Genomic DNA, 15,320 nt, shown 5'->3' on the forward strand with positions numbered 1-15,320 from the left:
CCTGGGCCCAGGGCTTGCAGCACGGAGCTGGACGGGGCCTCAGACCCTCCCCGCTGGCCCAGGGCTGCCGTGCCCCCACCCTGCCGGGTAGCTGTGCTATCAGAGCTGTTGCTCAGGTGGCTGGCGGGGGAGACGTTGGTGCACAAGCTGTAGTAGTCAATCCGGCTGCCCTCATACAGCCTGGGGTCCAGCCTGAGCGCATTCAGTTCCGGCCCCCAACTGAAGGCCTCAGGAGCAGGACTCTCAGAAAACTCTGTCTTCTGGCTCTGAGGGTTGGCTCTCTGGGCCAGGTCCAGGAGACAGAGGAAGCCACCGGTTTCAACCCTGCTTCTCTCCTCCTGGCTGTCTGAATCAAGACTCTCCGGGAAGCCAGGCAAGCCCAGGTGGAAGAAGCCGGACCTGCTGGAAGAGCAGGCATCCAGGTCATCCTCCTCCAGAGCGTCCATGGACTCACTGGAGCCGCTGGTCCTGCAGCCTCGGCTCTCGGTGTTGGCCGAGTCAGATGCCTCAGATTCGGCACTGTCTGTTGTGCTGCTGGCCCCGCAAGTGCTTGGGCCTTTCCCAGCCACTGCAGGCGTGGAGCTGTCCCCAGGAGGCTGCTCTTCTTCTGTAAGTGGTCTGCAGGGGCCCAGCTTCGGCAGGCATCTGTCAGAGAAGGGCTCCGGCACGCAGTCCACTTCGGATGACTCCTCGGAGTCACTGCAGGCCCTGGACTCGTAGCCTGACACAAGAGTTATGTGACAGGATTAGGGGACTGGCAGATGCTCACATGTCCACCCGCCCCCACTTTGCCTGCCCTCTTACTTTGCAGATGAGAGAACAGAGGTCCAGCAGGATGACAGGCCTGGACCATGCTACACTGCCTGTCACGGGATCCACAGGACTCCAAATTTCCATGTTCTCCACACAACTGTCAAGTCTCCTTCCCCACATCTATAAGCCACCTAAAGGAGACAGGATTACCTCCACCTCCAAGGAGATCTATCTGTTTATGGAAACAGCCGGGTATTTAGGTGGTTTGCTACAGCTCTCCTAAAAATCTCAGCTCTGTCCTGACTGGGTATCAAAATCAGACAGGGAATCATATTTAAAAAACAACAATAACATATCCTTGGACCTCATCCTGATGTATTGAGTCTAATAGCTAGGGAGTGGAGCCTGAGAATCTGTATTTTTACTAACTTTATGGGGGTCCTGAGGCTGCTAGGCTGGCATCATTCTGAAGCCTGGCCTAGCGACCCACTGGTGCTACAGAGCTTTTAGAAAAGTGAAAAGTGACCCACTGCTGGTACTTAGAAGGATTCATGGTGAGAGGGTTGGGGGGCATTGAGCCAGGTCTCAAACTGCTCATGCACCATAAACCTCCAGGTGCAATCTGTTTTCAACTTCTCTCTGGGGACTTCCCTGGTGGTCCAGTGGTTAGTGCTCCATGCTTCCACTGCAGGGGGGAAGGGTTTGACCCCTAGTCAGGGAACTAAGATACTGTATGCCATACACCACAGCCAAAAAAAAAAAACAACCAAACAAACAAACCCACTTCTCTCTGATCACATCACATTGTATTTAAACCTCTGATGGTTTCTCTTGCCTAAAGGGAAGAACCTAAGCTCTCCTACTGAGGTTGGGGGCTCTCACAGGGTGACCCTCAGCAGCCTGGTCCCCCTCTCACAGTGCAGGTCCCACCCTTCCTCAGCAGCCTGCTCGCTCACTGCAGCCTTCCCCAGGCTCTAGCTACTACAGAGAGCTTTTCAGCCTTCATGCCTCCATTGTGTCCTTCTGCTTCAAAGGATCACTCTTCCCCTCTTTGCCTGGGTAACTTCATCATGTTCGTCATAACCTATTACAAACAGGCTGAAGTAGGCCTCCTGTGACCACCTCACCAGGCCTCCACAACAGCATGGCTCCATGGGGTGCCGTCTCAGAGGCACCATCCCTTGTTAATAAGCTGTGTTAAAGACAGAGGGAACAAGTACAGGAAATGCTTCACTTCTGAATTCTTAGTTTCCTATTAGCCAATCTCTGAGATTACTTATGCTTGTCTTACCCACATGGAGGAAATGCCATACGATGGTGTGCTACTGAGCACCTCTCCCCACCTCCATGTCCAGTGACAGCATGTCAGGGGCTTGAAATTTTATCTTTGACAGTAAAACAAGATGTCACTTATTTGTTTAGAAACTATAGCTGACACGGTGGGAGTGTTTATGCCACTGCCAATGTTTAGGCAATTGCTTCAAATCAGGGTTCTGTTTCATTTTGTTTCTTCCCCTGCAGAGACAGTTGTTAAACATTTATCAGCAAACCGCTGGGAAGAATGCTGCGTCAATAGTGCGGAGGCAAAAGCCTGGTGGAAACTGGGAAAATGTTCACCTAATGTGGCCTCCCCTACTTCATTCCTTATGTCATATGATTTTTAGCTTCTATCTCCATGTACCCTGTTCTTATAAACATGTAAGGCAGAGAATTTTTATTATAATTCAAGAGAAGCAAAAGAGGCATGAGATGAGAAGCTAGGTCAGCTATACTTTCTAAACAAATAAGTGACATCTTGTTTTACTGTCAAAGATAAAATACTGTGGATCTTGGAGATGATTTTAGGTAATACTACAGGGAATCAGAGACTTTCCACAGCCTTGCTTGGCTTTATGGGACTCTCAGGTACAAAGAAATCCTCTCTATTTAGGATTTTGGAAAGATCAGCTGTTTACCAAGAAATGAATGGAGAAACAGCTCTCACCCTCTTGAGTGGAAGCCTCCGCTCCACTCAATGCACCATCCCCTTTTAGGCTACCTTGACCCTACAAGGCAGCGAAGTGGGCCTGTCCTTCCTGGGTCCAAGCCTCAGCACCTCACCTTCTTCAGCAGACACCCGGTGCACCTGCTGTTTGTTTCCAGGCCAGAGGAAAATGGAGGTCACTGGGTCGACAAACAGCCTGTAGTACCCAGCAATCAGGCAGGCTAGGTCTTTCGCACTGTTGGATTCCAGCAGCAAAGTCAGAACCTTTGAAGGTAAAGAGGCTCTTAAGCGTATAAAGGGCTAAGGCTGGCAACAAGGGACACAACGTCTGAAGGCTGGCAGCAAGCAATAGAAAGGGCAATCAGGCCATGTGGGGCCCATGAGAGATTTCAGGTAAATCCAGCCACGGTCCATAGACAGGCCCCCTGGTGTCCTGACAATATACCTGTCCTCACCTACAAGATTTGAAATGAGTATGCACACACACAGCCACACAAGCACTCACACATGCGGTGGGTTCCTCCCAACCAGTCTCCACAGTGACTATCCTTCTATCCCAACCACCCCACCCTGCTCATTCATGCTATGGGACCTCTTCAAGACCTGACCTAGAGAAGAAAAAGGAGCAGGATCGAGTAGAGAAGGAAGGAGAGGGGGATAAGAAGAATGAAGCACCAGTCCTGTGCATGTTGGGATTAAGTCAAAGGAAGCAGGATAAATGTAGGACCTTCCAGAGAGGTACAGGAAGTACCCTATACCACTGATCTATTTTAATTGCCATCACCCAAAATCTTGGGCAGCCATTCTGGTCTAATGTATGTGATAATACCCTCTGGTGCTCCCATCTAGGTTGCTGAACCTGTCAGGAAAGTACACGGTCAAGCTCAGTTTACAGAAAAAAAACCTTTTAGGACTTGCCTGGGAAAATGTACCCTGTTCATTACTTTCCCTTTGATGGGACAGGATGGACAATTCCATCTCTTAAGAAAATGTTGAACATGAGACTCTGTTAATATCCAAACTCACATAAACTACACTCAAGTAATTTAGCCCCAGATTCCAGAAGCTGGATTAAAAATTTCTTCCCCTTTACCTTGACATCCTGAAGATACACTTTGACCATGCTCACTTTCTCAGACTCTTCTGTCAGCTCTACACGGCTGATGTTGGCAAACTCTGCCAACGTGGACATGATGTTGAGTTTGCTATTGATAATTTGGCTAATGCCATACTTGGCTCCAACCAGAAGGGCAATGTAGGATTCTCTGTCCTGTAACTGCAGAGGGCAGGAAGGGGAATTAGTTTCCATTCACAAGCTAGGGAAAATACATTATACACGTAGGACATGATACCTCTTTCTGCAAACCCCTAACCACCACTCCTCTAGATGACCAAGTTAGGTGACAGCCTAACCTGGGCCCCATCTACAGATAAACTCAGTATTAATTTATCTCCCATAATACTCTTCACAGTAGAGGATCAAACCACGGGACTTTTACCTGTTCCATAAACACAACCATATACTTGCACACCTATATGCCTAAATTCACACTGTGCCTTCCACTTGGGATCCCTTGTTATCATTACCTATCGAAAACCCACCCTTTTTTAGAACCTTCCATCAAAACCTACTGCCCATTGAAAACGCCACCTGATTTGCTCCTCAAACCATAACAGTCCTTTTCTATGTTGATTCCACACCACGTCCTCTGTCCTTCTTGGACAGCACGGGACTGTCTAGGACTAGGATTTCTAGGACTTCTAAGCTCAGACTTCTTACTGTTATTATTTGTATTTGAGTTGCATATTCCATTAAGGTCCCTGACAACAGAGTCTGTGTATGCCTACATCTGTACCTCCAGTGACCAGCAAGCGCCCTGAGCCAGTTCAGTGTAGTTGGTTTCTTCTCCCACTCCCAGGTCTTTCCTTAGACATGAAAGGTAAAGCGGAGTTGGAGACAGGAACCGGACAGCTGGCAGAGGGCAGGATTAGCCCTAGAGAAAAGTGGGTAGTTTTTCTTGTACCTTCAAGTTTCCTTTCTGTGATCTAGTGTCTTCTCCACCATTTAGTCCACTACTTGTACAAAGACTCGACCAATTTTTCTCTTCCCCAAACAATCAGATGCTCTTCCTTTCTTTGAAAACATCAATTCTCTTTTTCCATCTACACTGTTAGGTCAGCAGCCTAATTAAATTAACCCATCACTGTAAATGACTAAGAAGCACACTAAATCCACTGAAAGGAGCTTTGCTATTATTATCTTTTTTTAATCTCTAATTGGTAAATTGTCTGGCTTTGTGCTTGAGAGTTCTGGGACTGACTTGTGGGGGCAGAATTCCCTTAAGCCACATCCCACATCACTGACTGCAGCAGAGCACAGAGCTCCAGGCCTAGGCTCCAAAAAGCAGACCAAGGGAGGAATGGATAACACAGCAGAGGACTCTTCTTCTTGTTTTCCCTTCTCAGGTCCACTCCTCACTTCTTCCCTTCTGAATAATCAGGGCCCCAGCCTCCAGTCTAACATTCTTATCTTTTCTTCACGATTTCCCTTTTATCCCTCTTCACCTTCATATATCCAAAGCTCCAGGGTAAACTGATCACAGTATCGTGCCCTCAGAATGCCTTTCCTCTGAAATCTGGCCAAATGCAATCTTCTTGCCTTTCCTTAATGCCTTCTCCTTCCCCATTCAACCTGAAGCTGGCAGTGGTGGTCTCTGTCTTTGACTTTCCAGAATGGTCCTGTGCCTCTCATGGCTTTGCTGTGCCCTGTTTGGGGCCTCGTTGCATCATTTGAGGATGGGAACCGTGTCTCATTCAGCTCTGCCTCCCCCAGCATCTGTCAGAGGGCTGGTGTCAAGCAATGGCATGACAGACGCTCCCTGACATCATAATGTTCACTTTCCCAAACAAACTCTAGTCCATAACAGTCCTCAGGAATTTTAGACTAAAAGATACACTGATGTTCAGAGGCTCTCTTGCATCCCTTATAAGAAGTTCTTTAATACATACCATTAAAGTAGCATTAAAGATTTTCCCACCATACGTCTTGAGTTCCCCAAGGATCTGTAGGTAATTTAAACGTAGCTGGGCAGCAGAAATAAGTTGCTTAAATAAGGGTGAAAAAAAAAGAAAACAAAAAAAGACTGTTGAAGTCAGAGCTATTCATTTGTCTAAAATGCAGGCAATGTTGAAAATTCTCCCCCCGAGGTTTCACAACAGTCAGCGTGTGGTTGGCAGGGGCTGTGGCTAAATTACCTTCTGTCTGGGTTCCAGCAAGTTCTGGTTCCTCTTCATGTGGAAGCTGATGGCTTTCTTAATGTCTTTTCCTTTCATGTTTCGTAGTAAAGTTGGAGATATAAAGTTCTCGATTCCCCAATCCTTCCTGCCATGAGACATTGGAGACAAGGAGGCTCATGTCTACAGCAAACTTGACTCTAATGAAGAACGTAATTATATTTGATTCAGTAGTTATTGTTCCAAGAATACTGTAATTATGAGCTTCTTTCTCAGCAGAAGATATCTGGCTGGTCTTGTGGAGTATATGTAAATATATATATATACATGAATACTGTATATGTGTGATATCTATCTACCTATTTATTTATACAAACACATACCCAGTCCACAAAAATGAGCCATTCTGGAATTAAACCCCATGATCATTCAAGGAGCCCATTACTCCTTACACATGTTCAGCACAGTCTCATAGGGCAACACACAGAACACGTGAATCCCTGAGGCCATGCTTGAGGATGATGCCAGCCTAATCCCCCACCATCCCACCCAACAAACTAGTTAAAAATACAGATTCTCAGGTCCCACTCTCTAGAGATTTAACCTAGGATATCCGGGGGAAGGCCAAGGATTTTTAAAAAAATTTTAAATATAATTCATCAGCAGACAAGACAGAGCTGAGATTTGGTGAAGAGATGAGTAAATCTGGGTGATAACACCCAGAGCAAAGTGACATTTTAAGCTAAGAATCTGGAGATGTCAGAGCCTCAGGACTTGAAACTGCTCTAATAGAAATGTAATACAATAGGATTTTGTTCACCACAAATGAATTTCCAGGGAATTCTTGCTCTCAGAAGAGCTTGATGCTGAAGTTGTCAGGATTTCCTGAGATATCCTCCCAGGAACTGGGAATTTACAAAGGGATCCTGTGTCATTCCATCTGGAGCTGGCTTGGGCCCCAGAGGGAGCATCCGGGTTCTGACCTGGGGGAAGCCAGGCTGTGTTGGAGAGGGTGCAGAGGGAAATGAAGGGAAGACAATGGACAGATGTGGGGGGTGGGTGAGTGTCAGCTTCGTGTGGATTCTGGCCATCCTGGCCCAGCGCCAGCCAAGTGATAAATGCAACACAGCTGCTGTTGGCGGGACATCGAAGTCCCCTGCCACTCACTCTATGTACTTCAAAGAGATCTTCTGTGGCTGCGCACATGCGTAGATCCGCTCCTGGATGTGCAGGGCTGCCAGGCGGAGCGCCGAGCTGCACTTCATTTCAACCGCAAAGCGCTCCTGGAGCACATCGCTGCAGCTCTAGGAGAGATGAGATCAGAGACACTGGGAAAGAAGAACACATGGATTGGGTTCCTAGTGCTCTCGGGTGAAAGGCAACTTGGAGATCTAGCTCTGCCAATTCTTGCCTGTGTGACCCTGGTTGCCCCTTTTGGCAATAAAAACTTAACTCTAAAGATCCTAAATGGTGTTAGAAAATGTAAATCTACATGGAGGACTAAGCTCTAAGTTCATTAATATATTGCAAATCGCCTAACATAGCAACTCAGTGACATAAAATGGAATTCTAAGGGATAATCAGGCCTACTCTCCCTCAGACCAAGATAATCCCTACCAGTGAGTTGCTTAATTGCCTCGAGCTCATGTTGAAAATAACCCAATGTGCCATCTTTGAGAAAAACCACTGTTATTTTAGGAAGGGCAGACCAGGTCACCTGCAGATAGAGGTATTCAAAGGCCACGGGGTCTTCTTTCAGGAGGTCCAGGGGGTCCCTGGGGACAAAACAAACCCTGAAGAGGCAGCGGTAGTCATGTGACTCCTCCCTTTCCACTACCTGCAATGCATAAGAGAGACACAGTTCATCTTCTGTTTTTGTTCTCAGTTATTCCACAAACAACTTAAATAAAAAAAGACAATGAAAGACAGTCCCTAGAGATTTCAGTTTTAGTTCTTCCCAAGTCAGCACAGACCTGTGCCCTTGACTGACTTTCCCATGGGTATAAGATGTAAAAAGCTCAAAAGAACAGTTTCCCACTTATCCCATCAACCTGTTCCCATTTCCAGAAGAAATCTCTGCATCTGGTTTCTTATATACCCTTCCAGAGACTGTCTATGGGTATTTATGCTCCTATAAATGTACATTCCTTTATTTCCCATAAATAGTAGTATACAATACATTATGTGGGTATATATAATAAATATGCCCTGTACCTTACTTTTTTTTTCACTTCAGCTATTTCAGTGGTTTAATTTGATTTCTTTTTCCAATGCTAATGGAACAGAAGTGATTTTTTTAAAGTTTGTAAGCAGCAATGTTAGGAAATGAGTGACCACGGCAGGAATTCGTCTGCAATGAGGAACACTCAGAGCGGCTTCCATGAGCTCATGCCTTGTTCACGCTGCTCCACTTCTTTAAAAAAGCCCCTTTTCCTTTTCCAATTACTGAAATCCTACTTATCTTTATAGTAGTACACACTCAATAAGAATTTATGGAACTGACCTGTGTTTGGCTCTTGAAAGCTGGTATAACAAATCACTGCATGGCTTAAAGACTGAGAGATACAGATGGACAGTGTTAGCCCTGTCCTGCTCAGGACAAGCCTCACAGAAAGGGCTGAGACCCAGCAACAGATGCTTTCCTGACATCTCAAAGGTGGGAGGTTCAGAGAAAGGTCATCAGAGCTGGGAGCAAAAGATGGGGTCTAGTGGTTGCATTACCTTGCTCACCTATCTAAGCCTCTTTCTCCTTGTCTGCAAAATGGAGGCCTGCCTAACTTTGTTTGCAAACCAGGCTGAGTGAGCTCTGTGTTGTCTGGGCACAAGAAAGCACATCAAACCTGCAGATGCACTGCACCCTGTACCCAAAGGCTGTGGCCAAGGCAGGCAGCTCACCCTGCCCAGATCTCCCCACTGGGAGCAGAGGCAGGTGCTACCTGCTGGATGAGCTCCTCCTCATGCAGCAGGTGCAGCCGGGAGACATTGTACTGCTCCTCCAGGACCAGCGCGAAGTACTCTGTGCTTCGGATCGACAGCTTCTCCTTCACCGTGAGGATGATGTCCTGTGGGCACAGAGGCACAAGGGTCACCAAGGAGCGGGCTGGTCCTCACATTCAGGCACAGAGCGGGGAGGACTCCCCTAACTCTGCCAACGTGGACATGATGTTGAGTTTGCTATTGATAATTTGGCTAATGCCATACTTGGCTCCAACCAGAAGGGCAATGTAGGATTCTCTGTCCTGTAACTGCAGAGGGCAGGAAGGGGAATTAGTTTCCATTCACAAGCTAGGGAAAATACATTATACACGTAGGACATGATACCTCTTTCTGCAAACCCCTAACCACCACTCCTCTAGATGACCAAGTTAGGTGACAGCCTAACCTGGGCCCCATCTACAGATAAACTCAGTATTAATTTATCTCCCATAATACTCTTCACAGTAGAGGATCAAACCACGGGACTTTTACCTGTTCCATAAACACAACCATATACTTGCACACCTATATGCCTAAATTCACATTGTGCCTTCCACTTGGGATCCCTTGTTATCATTACCTATCGAAAACCCACCCTTTTTTAGAACCTTCCATCAAAACCTACTGCCCATTGAAAACGCCACCTGATTTGCTCCTCAAACCATAACAGTCCTTTTCTATGTTGATTCCACACCATGTCCTCTGTCCTTCTTGGACAGCACGGGACTGTCTAGGACTAGGATTTCTAGAGATGTAGGGTGCTCTCCCTGGCTCAAGAATTTTCAGTGCCTCCTCCATCATGGCCCACTAGCCCAAATCCAGATTCCTCAATTAACATTAAAGGTTCTCAAGTATCAGGTGCCAACCCATTTATTCCACTTTATCCTTTGCTGCTGCTTCTGTTGCACTTTGCTTGCAAGCCCCATGTACTTGCTAAACTTTCCCATCACTGGGTCTTTGTTGGTGTCACTCCCCATGACTGGAAATCTGTCTTCACATACCACTCCTGACCCATTCCTGTCCATCTTTCCAAGTTGATCTCATAGGCCACCACATCCTGGGGGCCATTCCTTGCTACCTAGCTGGAAGCTCTCACTCCTGGGAGCCCACAGCACCCCATTTTCACATCCTACTTTCCTGCTTCTGAATGCACTGCATTTGCCATAGTTTCTTCATGAATTAACCTGAGGTCCCATCTCCTCACCCCAGCCCCACCCCAACACTCTGGGCTCCCTAAGAGAGTGACCCTAGGGAGTTTATTTCTGTATCATTAACAGCTTTGCTAGCACTCAAAAGTGTCACTAAGTGACATATTATTTTCCTTGACTTAGAGAAAGAGTGGAGAAGGCAATGGCACCCCACTCCAGTACTCTTGCCTGGAAAATCCCATGGACGGAGGAGCCTGGTGGGCTGCAGTCCATGGGGTCGCAAAGAGTTGGACATGACTGAGTGACTTCACTTTCACTTTTCACTTTCATGCATTGGAGAAGGAAATGGCAACCCACCCCTGTGTTCTTGCCTGGAGAATCCCAGGGACGGTGGAGCCTGGTGGGCTTCCGTCTATGGGGTCGCACAGAGTCAGACACGACTGAAGTGACTTAGCAGCAGCAGCAGAGAAAGAGGGTTTTCTAATGTAAGAAAACTCTTGCTTCTCTTGGTAAGGGAGTGAGGAAGAGAAGTCGCTGATGACTTGACAGTGTTTTTTTCTCTTTTTCACCCATACAATTTGCTTATATCCCCCTCTCTTTTTCTGTCACAAAGAGCTAAAAGATTTGCTCTGTAAAAATTGGGCTATTACAGATAAGTGAGATTAACCAGTACTATACTAGCTAAGTCCTTGCCCATTTCCCCAACTCCATGTGTCATCTTGGCTTTAATTCCCCTGTGGTATGTGTTTTATTGTAAATCATCTCAAAGTCTTTTTGGCCACAGAAGGAGGACTCCCTCCCCTTCCAGTGCACCCCACCCCCCATTCCAGTGCACTCTGCTCAAAGGTGACAGAAGTAGAAACCATGTCTAATGCATTTGCATAGCTTCTATGCTGAATGGCAACATGGTCAGCTCCAGTGCAGGGTTCAGAGACAACAGACCAAATTGGAAGAACTGATTTTGATGAGTTTCGGATATCTCAGTGTTCTCATCTGAAAAGTGAGACATCTGTCACCTTACAAGGTTACTGGGGACACTAAGTGAGATAGCAAATAAGGAAGTGCCCAGGGAATGCCAGACATTGAATGACACTGAACAAATCCATTCCTCTCCTATTCCTCCTCTGGGCTTGAACTTCCCAGGGCCAGACAGGCTTTCTCTAGCTTCTCTTCAGTCATGCTGAAGTAAGAATGAAATAGGGCATTTGGGGCAGCCCTAGGAACTGCCATTAAGGTATGACCTAAATCAAATCCCTTACGATTATACAGTGGAAGTGAAAGATTCAAGGGATTAGATCTGATACAGTGCCTGAAGAACTATAGATGGAGGTTCATGACATTGTACAGAAGGTGGTAACCAAAACCATCCACAAGAAAAAGAAATGCAAACAAGACAAAATGGCTCTCTGAGGAGGCCTTCCAAATAGCTGAGAAAAGAAGAGAAGTGAAAGGCAAAGGAGAAAAGGAAAGATATACCCAACTGAAGGCAGAGTTCCAAAGAATAGCAAGGAGAGATAAAAAAAAGAAAGCCTTCCTAAGTGATCAATGCAAAGAAACAGAGGAAAACAATAAAATGGGAAAGACTAGAGATATTTTCAAGAAAATTAGAGATACCGAGAGAATATTTCATGCAAATATGTGCACAATAAAGGACAGAAATGGTATGGATCTAACAGAAGCAGAAAGTATTAAGAGGTGGCGACAATACACAGAAGAACTATACAAAAAAGATCTTAATGACCCAGATAACCACGATGGTGTGATCACTCACCTAGAGCCAGACATCCTGGAGTCTGAAGTCAAGTGGCCTTAGGAAGCATCAGTACAAACAAAACTAGTGGAGGTGATGGACTTCCAGCTGAGCTACTTCAAATCCTAAAAGATGATTCTGTTAAAGTATGCACTCAAAATGCGAGCAAATATGGAAACCTCAACAGTGGGCATAGGACTGGAAAAGATTAGTTTTCATTCCAATCCCAAAGAAAGGCAATGCCAAAGAATGTTCAAACTACCACACAATTGCACTCATCTCATATGCTACAAAAGTAACGCTCAAAATTCTCCAAGCCATGTTTCAACAGTACATGAACCGTGAACTTCCAGTTCAAGCTGGATTTAGAAAAAGCAAAGGAACCACAGATCGAATTGCCAACATCCGCTGGATCACCAAAAAAGCAAGAGAATTCCAGAAAAACATCTACTTCTGTTTCATTGACTACACTAAAGCCTTTGACTGTGTGGATCTCGACAAACTGTGGAAAATTCTCCAAGAAATGGAAATACCATACCACCTTACCTGACTCCTGTGAAACCTGAATGCAGGTCAAGAAGCAACAGTTAGAACTGCACATGGAACAATGGACTGGTTCAAAATTGGGAAAGAAATATGACAAGACTGTATGTTGTCACCTTGCTTATTTAACTTATAAGCAGAGTACAGCATGAGAAATGCCGGGCTGGACGAAGCATAAGCTAGAATCAAGATTGCTGGGAGAAATATCAACAACCTCAGATATGCAGATGATACCACCCTTATGGCAGAAATTTGAAGAGGAACTAAAGAGCCTCTTGGTGAAAGTGAAAGAGGAGAGTGAAAAAGCTCACTTAAAACTCACCATTCAAAAAACTAAGATCATGGCATCCAGTCCCATCACTTCATGGCAAATAGATAGGGAAACAATGCAAACAGTGACAGATTTTATTTCCTTGGGTTCCAAAATCACTGCAAATGGTGACTGCAGCCATGAAATTAAAAGACACTTGCTCCTTGGAAGAAAAGCTATCACAAACCTAGACAGCATATTAAAAAGCAGACATTACTTTGCTGACAAAGGCCCATATAATCAAAGCTATGTTATCATGTATGTGTGTGAGAGTTGGACCATGAAGAAAGCTGAGTGCCAAAGAACTGATGCTTTTGAACTGTGGTGTTGGAAAAGACTCTTGAGAGTCCCTTGGACTGCAAGGAGATCCAACCAGTCCATCCTAAAGGAAATCAGTCCTGAATATTCATTGGAAGGACTGATGCTGAAGCTGAAACTCCAATACTTTGGCCACCTGATGCGAAGAGTTGACTCATTTGAAAAGACCCTGATGCTGGGAGGGATTGAGGGCAGGAGGAAAAAGGAACAATAGAGAATGAGATGGCTGGACAGCATCACTGACGCAATGGGAACATGAGTTTGAGCAAGCTCCAGGAGTTGGTGATGGACAGGGAAGCCTGGCATACTGCAGTCCATGGGGTCGCAAAGTGTCAGACACAACTGAGCAACTGAACAACAATAGGAATTGCCAAAGGAAGGTGCCAGGGAACACTGGTGGTATGCGTGCATTATGTTGGCATGTGTGCACACAAGTGTGTGTGCAATATGTGTGTGTGTGTATCTTGTCCAGTACCTAGAGGTGTACCTACCCACCTGAACCTGCTCTTCTTCTAATAAGAGGAACTGGGCTCAGTGTTGACTCTTACATGGTTTCTAATGTTTGAACAAGTCCTTTGTTTCTTCCCTGGAGCCTGCCTCTAACACCATTTGCTCCCTTATTGAAAAACCATAGTGCTATCCCCTATCGTCTATGGATAAAATCCCAATTCCACTGCCTGCCATGCAAGGCCATCCCTGCAGCCAGTGTGCACCCTCTCCCACTCCCCCTACAAGGAAACGGTCTCTGCTCCAGTCCCATGGGATGGTTTACTACTTCCCAGGCGATGCCTGTCTTACTGGCTCTCTGCCTTGTTCATGGGACTTCTTCAGCCTGATGTACATCCTCTGACCCCTCTACAGCTGTGCCCCCACCTACCCTTGATGAATCCTTAGTCACCCTTCAAAGCCTAGCTCAGGTCCAGCTTCTCGGCAAAGCCTTCTCTGACATTCTGATGGGATGAGACAGAGGGCTCCTTCTCTTGTATGCTAAGCACGCCCCTTGGCCCTCTCTCTACAGCCCTTCCTTCATCCTGCCCTGGACTGTTGGGAGCTCCTTGGATGTCCATTTTCCCTCAACTAGACTGCAAGCTAGGGGGACAGAGACCACTTTCTACCTTTCTCTGTATCACCCGCCTCAGAGTGTCTCCTTTGTGGGAACGTAATTAAATCTAATTCAAACTGACTTCCATCCAGAACAGAATTCCCAGGGGCCTGGACCTGCCCTGATACCTTGCTTGGGTTTTTTAGTGACTCTGGCCTTTTGGGAAGCAGGTGGAGTCCCATACAAGAGGCAGAAAATCCCAGTGGTTAATGGGGAAGGCTAATGAGTTGTATTGGGTACTTCATCTCTCTGAACCCTGATTCCCTCCCCTGCAAGAGGGTGACTAATATATCAGCTTGCTGGGTGTTTGTGCAATGAACTGAGATGACACAGGGCTTGGCTAACTGCAGGTGCTCAGACCATGGGATTGTGAGATCGCTGAGGCAGCTGCTAGCAAGATGCCTGGGGGTCCTGGGAGCCAGCAAATTCTCACCAGAAAGAGAGTCAAGTTTACTCCAAATTACCTTCACAGTCGTGTGTGCCTCAAACTTGAAAGCTTTGGTCTGTCCATTCTCCAGGTACAACTTGAGCACGTTGGGCATACACAGCAGAGAATTACCCTGGAAGACACAAGAGCAGTGTCAAAACTGTCCCTCCCTGTTCCTGGATGTGACAGAGCCTGTTTCCCTGGCCCTGCCTTGGTGTGGAGAGCAGGATTCTCCCCAACTTCCTCACCACATTGTAGGCTGACTCTTGACATTAAGAGATTTCTGCAAGGGAGGAGGCCTACGCCACACAGATACAGGCTTTGTTCCAGGGCCAGTCACAAGAACTGTTCGACAGGAGGGAGGAGGGTGAAGAGTGAGCCCTGCCACGGGCATGCTGATGGCATTGCGCAGGCATGTATGATACCATCCACTGACACGTCACTGCTTGTTGCCCTACAGCAAATCAAGTGACAAGCAAGCCCACTGCCCCAAATGGGCCTGAGATTCTCGCACTGTGCCTTGTAGGCTTGGGTGAAATGGGGGGCAGGAAGCTCCCTGAGAGTCTCCTCAACATTTCACTGCTGCATTCTCTGTAGTAAAGCATCACCAAAGGGCAGAGGGCTGCTTTCCACTTCTTGTTGTTGCTCAGTTGTTCAGCCGTGTCTGACTCTTTGCGACCCCATGGACTGCAGAATACCAGGCTCCCCTGTCCTTCACCATCTCCCAGAATTTGCTCAAACTCATGTCCATTGAATTGGTGATGCCAACCAACCA

General features: G+C 46.5%; 1 protein-coding gene across 1 annotated transcript in view; it reads right to left on the minus strand.

Moving 5' to 3' along the window:
• The window catches only part of FRMPD1 (FERM and PDZ domain containing 1), a 108,141-nt gene that overhangs the window by 5,403 nt on the left and 87,418 nt on the right, over window positions 1-15,320 (minus strand). The window contains exons 7-15 of the mRNA XM_010847084.1: window positions 14,583-14,678; window positions 8,908-9,033; window positions 7,689-7,808; window positions 7,139-7,275; window positions 5,993-6,119; window positions 5,747-5,842; window positions 3,831-4,013; window positions 2,854-3,001; window positions 1-721 (exon numbers count right to left, since the gene is read on the minus strand). Coding sequence (XP_010845386.1) covers window positions 1-721; window positions 2,854-3,001; window positions 3,831-4,013; window positions 5,747-5,842; window positions 5,993-6,119; window positions 7,139-7,275; window positions 7,689-7,808; window positions 8,908-9,033; window positions 14,583-14,678 — 1,754 coding nt within the window. The remainder of the gene's footprint in view (window positions 722-2,853; window positions 3,002-3,830; window positions 4,014-5,746; window positions 5,843-5,992; window positions 6,120-7,138; window positions 7,276-7,688; window positions 7,809-8,907; window positions 9,034-14,582; window positions 14,679-15,320) is intronic.

Source organism: Bison bison, unplaced genomic scaffold, assembly GCF_000754665.1.
Source record: "Bison bison bison isolate TAMUID 2011002044 unplaced genomic scaffold, Bison_UMD1.0 scf7180017864243, whole genome shotgun sequence".
Taxonomy (NCBI): domain Eukaryota; kingdom Metazoa; phylum Chordata; class Mammalia; order Artiodactyla; family Bovidae; genus Bison; species Bison bison.